General features: G+C 40.9%; 1 protein-coding gene across 1 annotated transcript in view; it reads right to left on the bottom strand.

Moving 5' to 3' along the window:
- The window catches only part of gse1b (Gse1 coiled-coil protein b), a 78177-nt gene that overhangs the window by 41388 nt on the left and 19004 nt on the right, over window positions 1–17785 (bottom strand). The window contains exon 2 of the mRNA XM_063005203.1: window positions 6467–6664. Within this exon, the coding sequence (XP_062861273.1) occupies window positions 6467–6662 (196 nt within the window). The 5' untranslated portion in view covers window positions 6663–6664. The remainder of the gene's footprint in view (window positions 1–6466; window positions 6665–17785) is intronic.

Genomic DNA, 17785 nt, shown 5'->3' with positions numbered 1-17785 from the left:
AAGCTAATTAGTGTTATATTCACTTACATAGTCATTTTGAACACAAATTTTGTGGCCTTAAAAATGAATAAATAAAAAAATAACATTGACTGGAACAGTTTTCAGGAGTTCATCTGTGATTGATTTAATGGGATTCACAGATATGTTGAATCTGAGGAACAAAGTGCTCAATATGGGCTATATTGCTTTAAGAGATCAGCAAGATACGCCAAAGCTAAACCCTAAACCCTTTGGGACTTTAAAAGACATGAGCAGGACTAAATCTAAACAGTGTCATACTCACTTACACAGTCATTTTCAACACAAATGTTGGAGCCTTAAAAAAAAAAAATAAAAAAATAAAAAAAATAACATTGACTGGAACAGTTTTCCAAAGTTTAAGGACAATATAAGAAAAACAATTTGCAGGAGTTTATCTGTAATTGATTTAATGTGATTCACAGATATGTTGCATCTGATAAACAGAGTGCTTAATATGAGCTATATTGCTTTACGAGATCAGCAAGATACACCAAAGCTGAACCCTTTGGGGCTTTAAATGACATAAGCAGGACTAAAGCTAATCACAGTTATATTTACTTACACAGTCATTTTGAACACAAATTTTGACATTATAAGAAAAACTATTTGCAGGAGTTTGATGGGATCCACAGATACCCTAAATCTGATAAACAAACTGCTCAGTATGGGCTATATTGCTTTAAGAGATCAGCAAGATATGCCAAAGCTGAACCCTGAACCCTTTGGGGCTTTGAAGGACATAAGCAGGATTACAGCGACGTGTAAAATCATAAGATGATAAAATCTGACCTTGGTCAGTACCCGAGTCGTATCAATCTGATTAAAAATAATTAAAAAAGGGGGTTTCGCGAATCCCTCGAAAGCAGTGAAAGTACAGTTTATGTAATCTGACACATAAAGCTTTCCAGCTGAATAGAAACGCAGCCCAGTTCGCTACGCGTAATTCATAATTGCTCATTATCCCTTTATCACACAGCGGAGTGATTTAGTATTTCATCAAAGCCTGAACTTCTGTTTGTGTTCAGGTCTCAGCACTCAGTAGGGAGCCTGTGTGGGAGTGAAGCAGGCTGCTGAGCTTGAATCGACTGGAGTGTGTTAAGACTACACCGCACGCAAACACACATGCGCGGCAGGAGGCCAGGGCACGCTAAGGCCAGGATGCACTGCATATGCTGGGAGATAACAGCGTATGCTAAAAAGGCTAATGGCTGCCAGGCACTGTGGGGGGCGGGGTTACGGTACTGATCCTGCTTATGTGCGTCTGTGTGTTTGGGTACGTATGAGCCTGTGTGGTTGTAACCGACAACCTTTAGAATTGTAGCTTCTTAACGTTAGTGCTTTCTTGATTTGATTTCTACTCAAACTGAGGTGTGGGAACTATTGATAAAAATGTTTATAACATTACACATCCACTGTATGTTCATTTAATATGTTACAGATAATATGTAGCTGGTGTAGAGGCTGGCCAGCCCTTGTCATTCGTTATAAATACACTTGGAAGGGTAACATTGCATCACAGTAGAAATCCCTCATTTTGCCTCTAGGAAATAACATTATTTACATTACATTCACACTTAATATACATGATTGTGTCATTTATGGCATGATCTGTGTTATGTTTAGTTCTTTATATTATTTTTTGTTTCTATTTGTCCATATATATATATATATATATATTGTTACTGCCAAGAAGTTTAGGACTGCTACTGTGTTTTCTTGGGTGAGGGTGTCTTTAACAGCTCCAGGTATGTATACTCTTTGTCTCTCTTTTGTGTTTGGGGCATTGTGGTATTATATATACCATTGTGGTATTATATATTGTGGTAGCCTAGTGGTTAGACCTTTGGACTATCAATTGTAAGATCGAGAGTTTGAATCCCAGCTCTGCCATGTAGCCACTGTTGGGGCCTTGAGCAAGACCCTTAACCCTCTAGGTTCCAGGGGCGTCATACAATGGCTGACCCTGCACTCTGACCCCAGCGTCCAAACAAGCTGGGAAATGTGGTAAAAGAATTCCATTGTACTGTACACGTGTATATGTATATATGACAAATACAGGCAATCTATTCTATCAGGATATGATTTATTCTGATCTGATGCCAAGCATTGATGTAAACAGGTGAATTGTTGTAATATGATGAGCTCCAATCATTTGGTTATTAAGACCTTAAATAATAGATAGCAACTAAACTAACCTTTATTTTTTACCAATACACTAAAACATCCATAATTATGTCACTGCATTTACATTTTCGGCATTTGGCAGATGCTTTTATCCAAAGCGACTTCCAGCTGTGACAGTATACAATCTAAGCAATTTAGGATTAAGGGTCTTGCTCAAGGGCCCAACAGTGGCAACCTGGCAGTGGTGGGTCTTGAACCGGTAACCTTTTGATTACTGGTCCAGTACCTTAACCACTAAGCTACTATTGCTTTTATTTAGAGAACACTGCATCTAATAAATAATAAAGTAAAATATTCAGGTCATGGAAACAGTTACATCATTCACTATAAGCCACTGTCATGCCACAAATAGGCTAGTTTTAGGTAATTCTGGTACTCGAGCTAGCGATTCGTGACATGAGTTATCGCCATCATGACATCATATAGTCCTATCGCCCACCCGTACGCCAGCAAGTCAGGTTATTTCAGCAGCCGCTGTGCTGGCCGGAGACTTCCCGCGGTGTTTTTTAACAGAGCTTAATCATAGTGTGTGTCTTTCCCCTGCGGTCTGTTTTTACACACCACCCACCCGCGGAAAAGCAGAGTAAGAGAGGTGGCAAGCCAAAATAGCAAGAAAGAAGAACGAGACGAGCCGCTCACAGAGAATGTAAAAGAAAGAGAAAGGAAGATGGAGAGGCTCCGTAAAGAGAGGGGTATGTTTTGTTTCGAGCAGTGTGTGTACGAGCGCGTACACCGTGCAGCGAGAGAGGAGGAAAGGAACAGTGGGAGTGCGAGTGTCTTCGAGGGTGGATTTGTAAAAGATTGAGGTTGTGCGCTCTCTTCAGGGAGTAATAAATCAAAGCGGTGAGAGCCGGCTCCAGACGGAGTGAGAGAGGAGAGAGAGAATGACTGATTAAGCACAGAGATTCAGGGGTGGCTGGCTAGAGCAGGAGGTTCAACTCTGCTCAGTAGGGTGAATCACTAGAGAACAGAAAATTGTGTTGGACTTGAATGCGCATCCAAACCAGACAAGTGTATCTTATGTGGTTATAAACAAATCTGCAATCTATCAGGCTGCACGGATGGCTGGCTGCGGCACTTGGTCCTTCTGTGTGGGGACTGGAGCCGACTGGCCTGGGCTAAAATCAACCACACCAGCGCCAGCCTCGCTCGGCGGGGAGCCGGAGCCAGATCTCCCTCCCTTTCTTCCTCTCGCTGGGGGTCTTTGGAGCCATGCTGTGACTGAGCTCACTCAAGGGAACGCACTCTAGGAGGCATGGGGGTAGGTCTGCGGTACATCAGAGATGCCGGCAGGACTACCCATAGACGAGTCTGTAATCCACACATATTCGTCACTCAGTATCTTTCTCTGGAACACCTACTGCAGGTCTATGCGCATACCTGGGTACGTTGTGTGTCTTGTGTTTATGAAAACAAACAGACTTCTCTCACTGCGCCTGATGTTATGTGATGGTAGTGAGGAGCAGCTGGAATGATGCCAGGGACTGGCTCCTTTTCGTCCTTTTTGTTTATCTCACAAAAGTGCCGCAACACAAAAAGCCCACCAGCTTTGAAGTGTTTGTATTTATATTAAGTGTCTTAAATTTCTACTGAAATATTATAAAACCCTGTTTTGTCCCAAACATAGTCAATCACTTATGTATACTTAATCACCCTTAAGTACGTTTTTGATCATCCAACATCACATAGGGCAGTGGTAGCTCAGTGGTTAAGACACTAGACTAGTGATCAGTAGGTCGCTGGTTTAATCTCCACCTCTGCCAAGCTGTAGTGCCTCTAAGCAAAGCCCTCAACCCCTAATTGCTTGCATTGGATGTAATTACTAGGGATGTCCCGATCACGTTTTTTTGTACCGATACCGATACCGATTCCGATCTTTAATTTTGACCCCGATCCGATACCGAGTCTCAAACCGATACTTGTATTTTCTAGATATTGTGTAGATAAGAACTGGATAATACTGTTCACACAGTGCACACTTCAAGTACATTACAGTTATTCAAATTAATCCAGTGTAGCCGCTCAGGTGGCGCAGCGGTAAAAAGAAACGCGCTGCAACCAGGGCTGGATTCTGAGAAGCGTGGTATCGAATCCAGCCTTGCTTTACCGGTTCGAAGCTGAGTGGCTATATGAGCAACGATTGGCCGGTTGCTCATGTGGGGGGTGGGACAAAGAACCGGATGTGGGTCTCTCTCTGTCAGAATGCGATTGCGTTCTCTGCCGGCTGATTGGAGGCGCTTACACAGAGATGGGAGAGGGTGCCCTTAGGGTGTGTCTCTCCGCATGCAACGTTAGGTGGCGCCAAACTCGTCGATGTGTGGGTGGCAAAGATGCATCTGGCTGCTGCTCGTGTTTCGGAGGGGATACGGGTTAGCTTCAATCACCTCCGTCAGGGCAGGGTTCGGCATAGACAGAGAGGAAGCACGATGCTAATTGAACAATTGGATGCGCTAAAAAGGGGAGAAAAAGGGGTAAAAAATAAAATAAAATAAAAAAATAAAAAATAAAAAAAATAATCCAGTGTATATGTTTATTAACTAAATAGCTCTGCAGTGCTGAAGGGAAAAATGCTGCATCCAAGCTATTGGCTTAATGTTTTGTATTTTTACAAAATCAATCAAAATGAGTGAGATAATTACAGTTTTACTTTAAACTTTACATTCGAAGAAAAAAAAAATCTGTTTAATGCAGTGATAACCTAAAAATGATCCTTGACTCACACAACATATAAACAGTAAAATTCTACAGTAATGAACGCAGCTCTGCTCCCACCGCCTCGTGAAACGCTCACAGTGCAGACATTACACTTCACTGTGGGACTTGTTTCACTTTCCAATTCAAACTATTTCCACACAGCGGACATGCTGATGTAAAACTAAAGATCGTGATTACGATCGGGTTTAGTAAAGCCGATTCCGATCAGTTAAAAAATGCCTTGATCGGCCAAGATCGGATCGGGACATCCCTAGTAATTACAGTTTGGATAAAAATAACTGCTAAATGCTGTAAATAAAGGAAAGCAGTCACATTAATGGTCAGTTTTTAGCTCCCCCATTCAAATGCAAGAATTTCGACCCTCCCACTCAACAAGGTCAGTTATACTCTCTTGGACTCCCAGCTACAAATAGCTATGGCATATATAAAGATCAGATGATAGTGTTATTTATTTATTAGGGTTTTAACAGAATGTTTTACACCAGCGCTTCCCAACCGGCGGACCGGCGGGGACAGAGGGACTTAAAATAGAATGACTATACTACTCACAAATGAGCTTTTTTTTTTTTGCTGCAACGAGACGCTGCTTCCACCTGGGGGTTGATATGAGACGATAAACACCCATGTGTTGGAAATAAAAGCAGTGTTTTCATGGCTGATGTAGCAGTCTCTAATTATTTATTCTTTCTGTGGCCCGGTAATAAATGACCCGCAGACCGCCCGGTGGTTGGGCACCTCTGTTTTACACAATTTGGTTACATTAATGATAGGACAGGTAGTTACTGGTTACACAATATTAATCAGTTCAAGTCGTTAATGTCAAACACTCCAATTTTCCTCAATTGCATGTCTTAGGAGTGTGGGAGGAAACCAGAACTTCCAAAGGAAAACCACGCAGACACAGGGAAAACCCGGACCCGGACTGCTCCACCTGGGAATTAAACCCGGGACCTTCTTGCTGTGAGGCGACAGTGCTGCCCACCGAGCCATCGTGCCACCCAGATGGCATGGTGAATACTTTGCTGTTGTATTGTTCGACTCATAAGCCCAAAAGCCTTATTTATCACCAGCATGCAGCCTTCCTCTACTGCAGCAATAACAGAACAATAGTCTCTTCTACATGTGGACACACACAAACCACTTAACACTGTGAGGTTTGTTCTGAATCTATTAGAATGTAAGCAACATCACCGAAGGAATTAAACAAACTGGAACGTACATTCTGTTTTAATCCCTAATATCCTAATAATAGCTGCACTGGCAAAGCACCATGCCAACAATGTGATGTGCGGTGCCAAGATGCCACATTAGAAGCCGATTCCTTAGCTGACGATATTTCACAGTAAATTCCACAGCGCTTTACTTTAAGTGGGTCACTGACAGTGGCCTGGCCTCCCAGGGGAACGGCTCTTAATTCATTTTTGACGCAATTCCATTTAAAGACCATTAGCAGTTACACCTACGCAGCATAACACCCCATCATTTTTGGACAAACTAAAGACCAAGTCCGAAGATGAAAGTTTACTTAGACAGACCGGGCCCTTACCTCGAGGTTCTTCGGCCTGCTTGGCCAGCTTGCGAAGGGCTGCGGCAAATCCTGAGTGAGCAGATTGGGCTGCGGGGCTGCCATTGGCTACGACAGAGCCATTGAGGGGCGACGGCGTGAGGGGGTTGACCGTCGCCGTGGTGCGTGTCGCCGTGGAGATCATGCCTAGCGAGGGCGACTTTGGCTCATGGCTCATGCCTGCAAGAGAGAAATGAGGCGACAATGAGAAACAGGAAAGGGTTTGTTTAGTTTGGTTTCAGGCTTGGAAGCGAGGTTGGTTTTTCGGTGGGCCGTGACACATTCAGTCACTCGGCAGCTGTTGAGTCATGTATTTAAACTAATAGCCCCGCGGGGTGAAAATCACACACAAACCAATTGTGCTTTTCAGAATAGACACACACATAGTAAATGCCACTGACAGCTGGGGTGAAGGGAGTAGTTCAAAGGTTAGGCCCAAGGTCAGTTATAGCCCATCCTGTGAGGGGAGATTGTCAAGTGTGTATGAATGCACGCATCATCATCTTCTCAGTTCAACTATCTAATATTTAAAGCAACACATCGTCTTGCCAACTCACTCTATTGGATGTCAAACAACACGGGACACTGGACACTTTACAAGGATAAATGGCTCATGCAGGTAGAGACTTACAAGGAAATGAGTCGGGAATCTCAATTAGAAAAAGACTCACATCTGAAGGACACAAGACCACCTCAGACCTACTTCAAAATTTTTGTACATCCTAAAAAAGATGAAGAAACTAATGTCACATACCTAGGTCAGGCCATCCATCCAACCTTCTAATCTAGACTTTCATACATCTAGAGTTTGTTATGAAGTAGCTAAAGCAGGACTTTTGGCTTGAATTCCACATGGTATGTGATTTTTTGTGGTGGTAGCATCAAGTTATGTGGACGCATTTTAGTGACAGGACATAATCTGGTTATGATTTATCGGAAAATAAATGGTGCTGAGCACAAGTCAAGGAAAACTGCATTGCTTGGTTACAAACCAAGTAAACTTAAACTGGTAAAAAACTTTAATGTACTTAAGCGGCTCAGTCAGTGTCCTGATTGTGACCCAATCAAACATCTCTAGTATTTCCGTAAAGTGTAATAAGTGTAGTTTTTTTTATTTATTCAGCATTTAGTCATACCTGTGAGCATTGAAAACCGTTTCATATTTGGAAAAGTTCCAAGTCAGATTGACACAACCTAGAATGTGACAATTATACAGTATATGTAAAATAGTGGTTATACGAGTTTAAAGGCCTTTAATTTTTTATGTACACACCCACTTCTATTTATTTGCTGGCATTATTTGAGTTACAGTACACCTCACTTTAGCTAGAGGGATTTACGAGTCCTCTGTGTCCCACAGTGAAAGGAGACACCATGCTGACACTGACGGTGGAATCCCCATTTATACACTATGATACAGGCAAACATGCACTTATGCTTTAATACTCTATGGTTTAAAGTATGTGGACACCGGGACATTAGCTTGTTGGAAATTCCATTCCATACCCTGAGAAGGCATTCCACAAGATTTCGGTTCAGTCAAAATAGCTTTGAGGTCAGACACTGTTGAGCTCCTGATTGACATTTCAATTCATCCCATAGGTGTTCAGTGGGGTTGAGGTCAGGGCTCTACGCCACATCAGACTTGTCAAAAAATGTGCTTAAAGAGAGTAATGAGAGAAGTGCATAAATGCTTAAAGGTAATGAGAGGGGTGCATTTGGGTGGCGCAGTGATCTAATGTGCTAGTCGACCACCACTAAGATCTTGAGCTTTCGAGTTAGAATCTCAGCTCTGCTCTTGACCAAGACTGCTGTAATTGCAGCCTCTGCTGTCTGGTCAAGAAGCCTGGATGAGAGATGCTTAATTTCCAGATAGTAATGCATGACTCTGTACGAGTACTGAATCAGACAGGTCTGAAGCCAGGCCGAGCTGGGGGCCGAGAGCGAGGACTGGAACCTGAGAGGGTGAAACAGGCGGAAAGGTGTGAGGTCACTCAGGCAGTGTGTGTGTGTTCACAACCTAAATGTCACATTTTTGTGATTTCGACAGGACAGCCTCTACTACCCAGTGCACTCCAGCTGAAACTCATAGCATATTAATTAAATTAATAATGTCACCAGCGCACTACTGTAACGCAACAGAACACAGTCGGACGTCTGTTACCGCTGCATATAGTAATATGATAACAATATACCTTTTTACAATAATACAGAAGGCACATGGTCTTACAGGAACCAGCCATTGGGGGACACATATCGGTGCACGCTTGGTGCCAATCCCCTAACTGGAGCAGCCAAAAGAAATAAATCATTTAAGTGCTGTTGACTCAATTCTGACCACTGGTGACCAAATGGATAGTGTTTCTCCAGAACACCCCGACTTCTGTTTAAGGTAACATCATAAGCAGCTGGATAAATAATAAAATCTATTATTGTGACACAGTTTGTCCCAGCTTTTAAAGAAGCAGTTGTCTGGCTACACACGTGTTAAGAAAAGCACATGATAGCACTTATCCTCCCAGATTGATGGCTATTGATAATATTGGAGATCCAACAAGCAGCAAAGTCTAAAGTGCGACCACAACACATCCACTATAAGCCCCAAAAGAGCATTGTTTACAGGTCAAACATTAAAAGTGAACATCTCTTTTGTTTGTTCATCAAACACATTGACTTTCCTAGCGCCAGAGGTAGACAATTCTACACACTTGGCAGCCAGAGTAGCCAATTCCACCCACCAGCATGCTTTTGGGAGGCTGAATGAAACCTAAGAACCCAGAAGAAGCCCATGTTGATACAAGGTTAACATGTCACACAGACATGTCCAGTCCTAATCAAGTACACCCCTCTTTATAGAGCCACACCCATAGAAAATAAATATATGAAATCAATTATATGGTCTGTTCCAATTATAAAGCTCCTTCCTATTTTAGCATGACTGCTCCAGTGCACACAGCAAGGAATGTAGACAACGTTTGCCTATTTGATGTGGATGGAATCCAGTGGCCTGCTCAGAGTCTTGAACTCGACCCCAACAATTTAGGGATGAATTGGAACGTTGATCGGACGCCAGTCCTTTTATTAACAGTTCCTAGCCCCACAAAAGCTCTTCTGACCGAATAGACACAAATTCCCACAGACAGATGGAATGAAAGCTGGGGAATGAGGGGGGTAATCTATACTCAAGCCTATGGTATTGGTATTGGGATGTCCAACACGCTCATGATTAGGTGTCTATATACTTTTAGTCATATAATTTAGCTATAGTGGGAGCAGGGTGCAGAACAACAAACACACATTCTCAAATAAGTCTAAGACTCGTAATACAACCCAACACATTAGACAGTCATTTAAATGTCCCTGGTTCAATCACATCACACAGGAGCTTGGGGAAGAGCCACTGACGTGATCACATGACACAAAACCAAACCACACTCTCATCTATGCTGGTAATTTACGAAAATAACCCGAAACCTCTTGAATCATTATACACACACATACGACTGTGAACAAACTTTTTACAGAGTGGACAATTAGCTTGACAAACTAAAAGAGGAACTTGGGTAGAATTTACTTCAGAACCAGCAAAATCTACTACTCTAGTTACACTCAATTTCCCTGCCACTTCTCTCACACACACACCAAACCGGAATTCACACATACACACACACACACACACCGGCTGTTCAGTTACCCCCCCTCCCTACTGTGAAGAGAAAAGCGGCGTCTGCTTACTGCACAAAGGACCGGCACTGTCTCCGTCACCCATCGCTGCATCCTCCAGCATACCTCGCTCGCCTGAGCGGCCGAGGGAATCACCATCTTCCTCCTGCCGTCTTTTTCTCTTCCTTCTCGCTCTCTCACAAATACGCTGCTCTCACGAAGACAGTTCGGAGCTTATCTAACAAAGCACACCACACACTGCCTATCTCACTTACTCACTCACTTGCTCGCTCACCCTCCCACTTCTCTCTCACTCTCTCTCTCTCTCTCTCTCTCGCCCAGTGAAAACCAAAATTCTCTCAACCTAGCAGCTGCTGCAATGGCACATGACCTCCCCTTCCTCCCCCTCCTCCTCTTCCCCTCTCAACCTATAATTCCTCAGCCTGTCGGAGATAACAGAGGCATGCTCCCACTGCCAGGGGCAGCCGAGGGGAGGCGGGGACCAGTATGCAAGTGAGGGAGAGCTGCCTCTTCTACCTCACAGCCATGGTAATTCCGGCTGACCCATTCTTTCTTCAACTGTTTGAAGTGGGGGATAGGGTCACAGGATTTTCCCCTCCACTTCAGATCTGTGTGTTTGTGTGTGTGTGTGTGTGTGTGTGTGTGTGTGTAGAGATATAGCCCAAGGCAGTGGTAAAGGCTTGTTCTGGCCTGCACTATTAAGGCCTTGCCCTGCAACAACCTCCTTCTCTTTACACTAGTAGCAGTATGTTCCCTGTTCCAGATCCACCCCCCCGCCCCAAAACATACACACAGATAAAAACTGACTCAGGCTATAAATTATGCACAAACAAGCAACTAAACATTTATTGTGGGTGTAGGTGATAAAGCAGAAAGAAATACTAGTAGGGGAAAAACGTTAACAACAAATATGACAAAAAATATTAAAATATAGTAGAAAAATAATATAAGTAACAGGGCCTGGTCACATACTACAGTACATAAATGTAATTATATACTTTCCCAATTATCTACCAACCTAAAGCCAACAGTATCATATATTTACATTAATAGATTACTGAGCAGATGATTTAATCCATAATGCTCCCTCTAAGTAAACATCTCTTATTCTAGTACAAGTAGATGTACAAGTCATCTACTCCACACAACTCTCTAAAACTGTTAGAAAAATATAGGTAAGCTGCTCAGGTGGCGCAGCAGTAAAATACACTAGCACACCAGAGCTGGGATTTCTAATACATCGTATCGATGTGTCGAAGGGGGCATGTGTCAGTTTGCTCTCCTCATTCGGAGCGGGGGTCAGCACCAGTAGAGAAGAAGCATAATGCAGTTGGGTAAAAATTGGATTGATAAAAAAAAACCAAAGTATTAACAAAGAACTTAGAGAAGTGGTTGGTCTTTAGTCATCTTCTGAAGAAGGCGAGAGACTCCACTGTTCAAACACACAGGAAAAGTTCTGAAATAAACCCCACCATATAGATCCTGTTTACATTTGAATTTACAGCACTTCACACGTTCTTATCCGAAGCGACTTACAGAAGTGCTTCCTCAATAAATTTAAGTAGACCACAGTATAAGAGCAAAAATCTGCAAAAAGGAAAATATAGGCAAGAGATTTAGCTGTTGCAACAGACAGAAAAAGTTCATTCCACCACCTGGAATGAACCACCGCATCACATCATATCATATCATAGGACAGTGAATAAAAATACTACACCCCAAAATAGTTGTACAGCTTAAAATACACACCTACCCAAATCTTCCTCTGATCACAGAGAGGTACACACGACAAAAACGTTAAAAATATTTGGACCTCTGATTATATATATATATATTTAACTATCATACAGCAATCATACAATCATACAACACCTAATCATTGAATCATATTCCTTCTCTTACACTACACAATATAACAATCATACAGCAATCATACAATCATAGTACAACACCTAATCATTGAATCATATTCCTTCTCTTACACTACACAATATAACAATCATACAGCAATCATACAATCATAGTACAACACCTAATCATTGAATCATATTGCTTCTCTTACACTACACAATATAACAATCATACAGCAATCATACAATCATACAACACCTAATCATTGAATCATATTCCTTCTCTTACACTACACAATATAACAATCATACAGCAATCATACAATCATACAACACCTAATCATTGAATCATATTCCTTCTCTTACACTACACAATATAACAATCATACAGCAATCATACAATCATACAACACCTAATCATTGAATCATATTCCTTCTCTTACACTACACAATATAACAATCATACAGCAATCATACAACACCTAATAATTGAATCACATTCCGTTTCTTAAAAATAAACATAAGAACATATTACTAAAAATAAGGAGAAAAGCTTGATTGTAACTATAAAGGGAGTTAGCATAGCTCCAAAGATATATTACTAGGGAGTGTGTTATACAGGATATAATGAAACTTCAGTTAAAATACTGTTATTTTTTAATATAGTTGGACTGACAGGATAGATGGAAGATTTAAGATAAACATATTTACTTTTACTGTGACTTTAACAGGTACAAAGTGGAGGATTAGGGATCAAAAACTCTCTTTTATTATTGCTAATGCTAGCCAGTTAGCTGAGTGAGCTTAGCTGAGCTGTAAATCACACTGCTGTTTGTGTGGAAACAGGCATCAGTCAGTGTTTCTAATCAGAATAATCTCCTTTTGTAGCTTTGAAAAACAGCACTGACACAATATTAACTTCTTTTTTTTATTTACTTTTAGTATTTTATCTTCTGATTAAACAGAGTTACTTTAGCAGCTTTTAAAGGGCATAAGGCAAAAAATTTGGCTCTAGTAGTGGAATCTCGAGACCCAGAACAAAGTTGGACAGTAAGGATAGATGGAAGATGCAGTGGACCCTTGACTTACAAATTTAATTGGTTCCGAAGGGCTGTTCTTAAGTCAAAATGTTTGTTAGTTAAACCTATTTTTCCCGTAACAAATAATGTAAATAGAATTAATCTGTGCCAGACCTCCCAAACCCCCCCCCTTACCTAACTCTTCTAATGTCTTAAATGCTCTTTTTTGTATATTTGCCATTAAATCTTAAATGATAGAATAGACATTTCTGTAATAAACAATAATAAACAACAATACACAGTAGTACTGTACATAAACACACATCACATTTCAGTACAGTACGTGTGCTGTACCATACACCATAATACTTTGTATCTACCAGAAACAACAATAACTCTCATATTTCTCTATTATTTCCTTCTTTATTTCAATAGTGTTGTATTTTGTAGGTGTAATTTCACGAAAGAAAAACTTCCTTCTTCTCTCTTACTCATTGTCCCCTCTGTCTGATACACAGTGACAGCTACTGGCAGGAGTAATTATACAACAACAAAAAACTGCGCTTTCTCTGCACCTTCTCTGGGGACATTTTATTATTGAATTTTACAAAATATAAAGAAAACTATATATATATATATATATATATATAGAGAGAGAGAGAGAGAGACGGTCGGAGTCAACTTGTTCGTGACGTCACTTGTTTCGCGAATTTCGGTTCGTAATCGGAAATTTGTTCGTACGTTAAGTTGAAAAAGATCGTTCGTAACCCAAAATGTTCGTATGGTAAACCGTTCGTAACTCAAGGGTCGACTGTATATTCTTTTACTGCGACATTAACAGATACAAAGTGGAGGATTAAGGATCAAAAACTCTCTTTTATTATTGCTAATGCTAGCCAGTTATTGCTAATGCTAACCAGTCAGCTAAGCTGTAAATCACACTGCTGTTTGTGTGGAAACAGGCATCAGTCAGTGTTTCTAATCAGAATAATCTCCTTTTGTAGCTTTGAAAAACAGCACTGACACAATATTAACTTCTTTTTTTACTTCTGTAGTTTTTATCTTCTGATTAAACAGAGCTACTTCCTCAGCTTTTAAGGATCATTAGGTTGAAATTTGGCTCGAGTAGCGGAATCTTCAGACACAGAACATTTAGTAATACAGTCCACTACTTTTGCATATGTGAGGAGTAAATGTGAGAGTGAGAAAAAAGATTGTAGACCAGTGCCAAGGTTAGGAGAAAGATCCAAGCTGGCACCTAATGCTTAGTAATTTGCTGCATGGTCAAGTGTAATCCAAGAAACACCTCGATAAAAAAAGATCTGTAGGAAATTAGATTCTCATGGAACACTGAAAACACTGTCCACAGTCAATTACATTTACAGCAATTAGCGGACACTTTCATCCAACGTGACTTACAATTGGAATGATCCAATCAATGAGGATTAATGACCTTGTTCAAAAGCCTACAGTGGCAACTCAGCTAGCACCTCCACGGTCAATGCCCAAACCATCTCAATCTTGCCTCCCTAACTTTGTCTCGCCATCATTCTGATAAATGTGTTCCTAATCTTGTCCATGCTTGTCACTTGTACGAGTATCTCAGCGTCTTCATCTCTGCCACCTCCAGCTCCCTCTACTGTATTTTTGTCAGTGCCACCGTCTCCAAGCCATAAAACATAGCAGGCTTCAGTACTTGTCTTGTAAACTTTCTAGATATCCTTCTACAGCAAATCACTCCTGTCACTCTACACCCTCCCTGCACTCTCTTTTCCAGCTCTATACCACAGTATCACTTTATTTTGGGTAATATTAAATGTAATTTGTAATTGTGGCAGAGGGAAAAAAAATCTGGAATAAATGAGTTTAATTGAAGTATTTGTCTTTCCTCCCCCTCACTGCTATCATCATCACCGGCTAGAATGACTTGTTTCTTTTACTCATTTCCTCATCCTCTGCTCACAGCTTTCTCTCGTACCGAGGGAGCGAAGCATGAAGAGACAGAAACCGTCAGAGACCGAGCGAGAGGAAGCGAGGGGGAGCAACTCACCACCCGCAGAGATAAAGCTCGAGGCGGTGGCCATCTCGAGAACAACACTGGGCTTTGTGGCCTGTATCTACTACACACAAACACAAAGCACCTTTTCAGCTGCCAGCAGGTAGACCAACACTTAAACTGTCTTCTCATCAACGACTACTGAACACCACCGCCAATAAAAACAATAACACGGCCTTTAAATCTAGATCACAGTGACTCATGTTGAGGCATGATGCAGTGGCTTAGTGTTTTATACCAAACGGCAGTAGGTTCACTGAGAATATTGACATTTTAGATAAGGCTAAGAACTGATTCACTGCATAAAAAGGCAGTTTTATTTTAAGGAAAGTCCTGTGGTCCAGTCATTCATAGAGTGCAAATCTTCCAGCAATAGGAACTTCGAAAGACACAGATGTATGCAGTGATACTGGAGATGTAAGAAATATGTATGGATCATAGAATGATTTGATTAATCAAAGTAAAATATAACACAACAAACCAATGGGCTTTCTGCTTTCAAACTGTACATCCTTACAGACCATGGTGTATTTCCCATAATCACTTATCACATCTTCAACATATATCTGAAGGTTTTGTTTTATATGAATGAATGGTTTAAAAACACAAGGCTCACATCATCATCTGTCTACACCATATCTAACTCAGATACCAAGATGTTCCTGGCCCAGATAAAGGTGCTGGAGCAGAAACAGTAATAAAACAATAAAACTACATGCTGCTGTGATCACCAGGGAAAAAAACACCTCTTTTATCCTCTCAAGTAATGCATCCATTGTAATTGTACCACACTGGTGAATTCAGGAACCTTTCTGTTGTTCAATAAAACCTGGTTTACGGTTCCTCAGAATTGCTTCGCCGAGCCACCGGAAATAAATTCAGAATGCCTAGACCACAGGTTATACATTTGTCTGTATGTAAGTTTTGTGTATAAAATAATCACACTATAACTGGCAAGGTACTTCATTTCTAATTGGTTAAAGTTACTGTTCAAAAACAACAACACTGACTCCACTAGCAACAGCACAATCAACAAAAACAGACTCTCCTTACGTACTATGTACCAAACAGATTGTAAGGCCCTATTAAAACGTATAGCTATTAATAAGATATGCTGGATTAAGCAGTCCAGTCGTCTCTTCCGTATTTATCACATAAACCTAAAAACTACAGTCTCAAAAGAGGAAGAATAAAAACAGAATTGAAAGAAGGATCAATGGGCTCAAGGTATGTTAAAATAGTAACAACACCACTGGTAGTAATATGAGGCTTTGGATATCTGCCCTAAGCCATTTAGTGACCCTTCCTGCTCTGTAAATGGAGGCAGTGCAATCCTGAACAAGACCACTAAAATCAGGATAAAATGTTCCATCAAAAGGATCAGGTTAACTTTGTGTTTACTGGCAGTGATGTTTTCTATAGGGCAGGGGTTCTTAAACTGTGGTCAGTGGTCAACAATGGAGACGTTGCTGGCATTTATGTACTTGAGTCCTATTAGTACTACACAATGGTATTTCAGCAATGTTGGGCAGCTGACAAAAAGGTTCAGAACCAATCTAAAGAGGAAAGTGGGTCCAATCCATGCAGTAAACCAAATAAAATCACATAGTCATATACAGTATAACTGGCAGTGAAACTGGAAAAAAATAAAACAAATGTATATATATATATATATAAATATAAAATTGAAATAGAAGCTTAAAATATAAGTAAAAAATAAAAACAATTTAAAGTTAAATGTGACAAAAAATGACAAAAAAAAGAGTGCAAGCAGTGAATGCTATTATATATGCAACATAATGATATACAGTATATACTGTATATATATTTTACATGTCTACTACATAATAAAGAGTAGGTGTTCGTCTCTGAGTACACCCTTTGTTCCAGCAGAGGGCGCTGTCTGCATTTTACAGGAAATTGGCCTGTAGCATAGACTTTATTTTACTGTGTTTGATGAAACTGAACCCTTTACCAACCACAGTAGGCACTTTATTAAACTTTATTAGCAAGAGGTCAGAGAACAAAAGATGAGTAGGGCGCAACAGCCAAAAATAACATATTACTACTCCAACAGCTATCCACTGTCTTGACTGTTTTGTGAGATGCACACACACACACACACAGAGAGAGAGCCACTGTAATCCCTGGTGGCTCCGGTGTGGCCTGGCCTGCTGAGCAGATAACAGGCAGGGTGCCCTAGAGAGCCGTTAATCTTTAACTAGAAACAGATTTGCCTATCAGCTTGTTAAAAGAAGCAGAGCGGTGTGAAGGCTGCTATCTAGCGTAATTCATCTATCTGCCTGTGCTTACCTGGAAATCGCTTGGTGTGTGTGTGTGTGTGTGTGTGTATATCTGACCGTGTGGGAGGATGTCTGCATGATTACTGCGCAGAACTAGAGACGTCTGTAAGTCCGCGAGGTAGGTATTTGAGCCTCGGGACTACACACACCTGTGAGGATGGTAGGGTAAAGAACATGGTTGACCCGGCCTGACTGGTTTGTTTAGTGAGATGTGAGGAGATATGCACATTAAGTGCACACACACACACACACACACACATTTTCCTATCTACGTCCATCAATATGCCCTGTATGATATTTTATTTGAAGATGGAAAAGGAACGGGAATTCAAAACAATATCACAGATTGAAAACGACTTCTTACAATCGTAGACTATGGGCACTTGTTA

This window comes from Trichomycterus rosablanca, chromosome 11, assembly GCF_030014385.1.
Source record: "Trichomycterus rosablanca isolate fTriRos1 chromosome 11, fTriRos1.hap1, whole genome shotgun sequence".
Taxonomy (NCBI): domain Eukaryota; kingdom Metazoa; phylum Chordata; class Actinopteri; order Siluriformes; family Trichomycteridae; genus Trichomycterus; species Trichomycterus rosablanca.
Note: the sequence above shows the minus strand (reverse complement) of the source record. Positions and strands in the feature narration are given on the sequence as shown.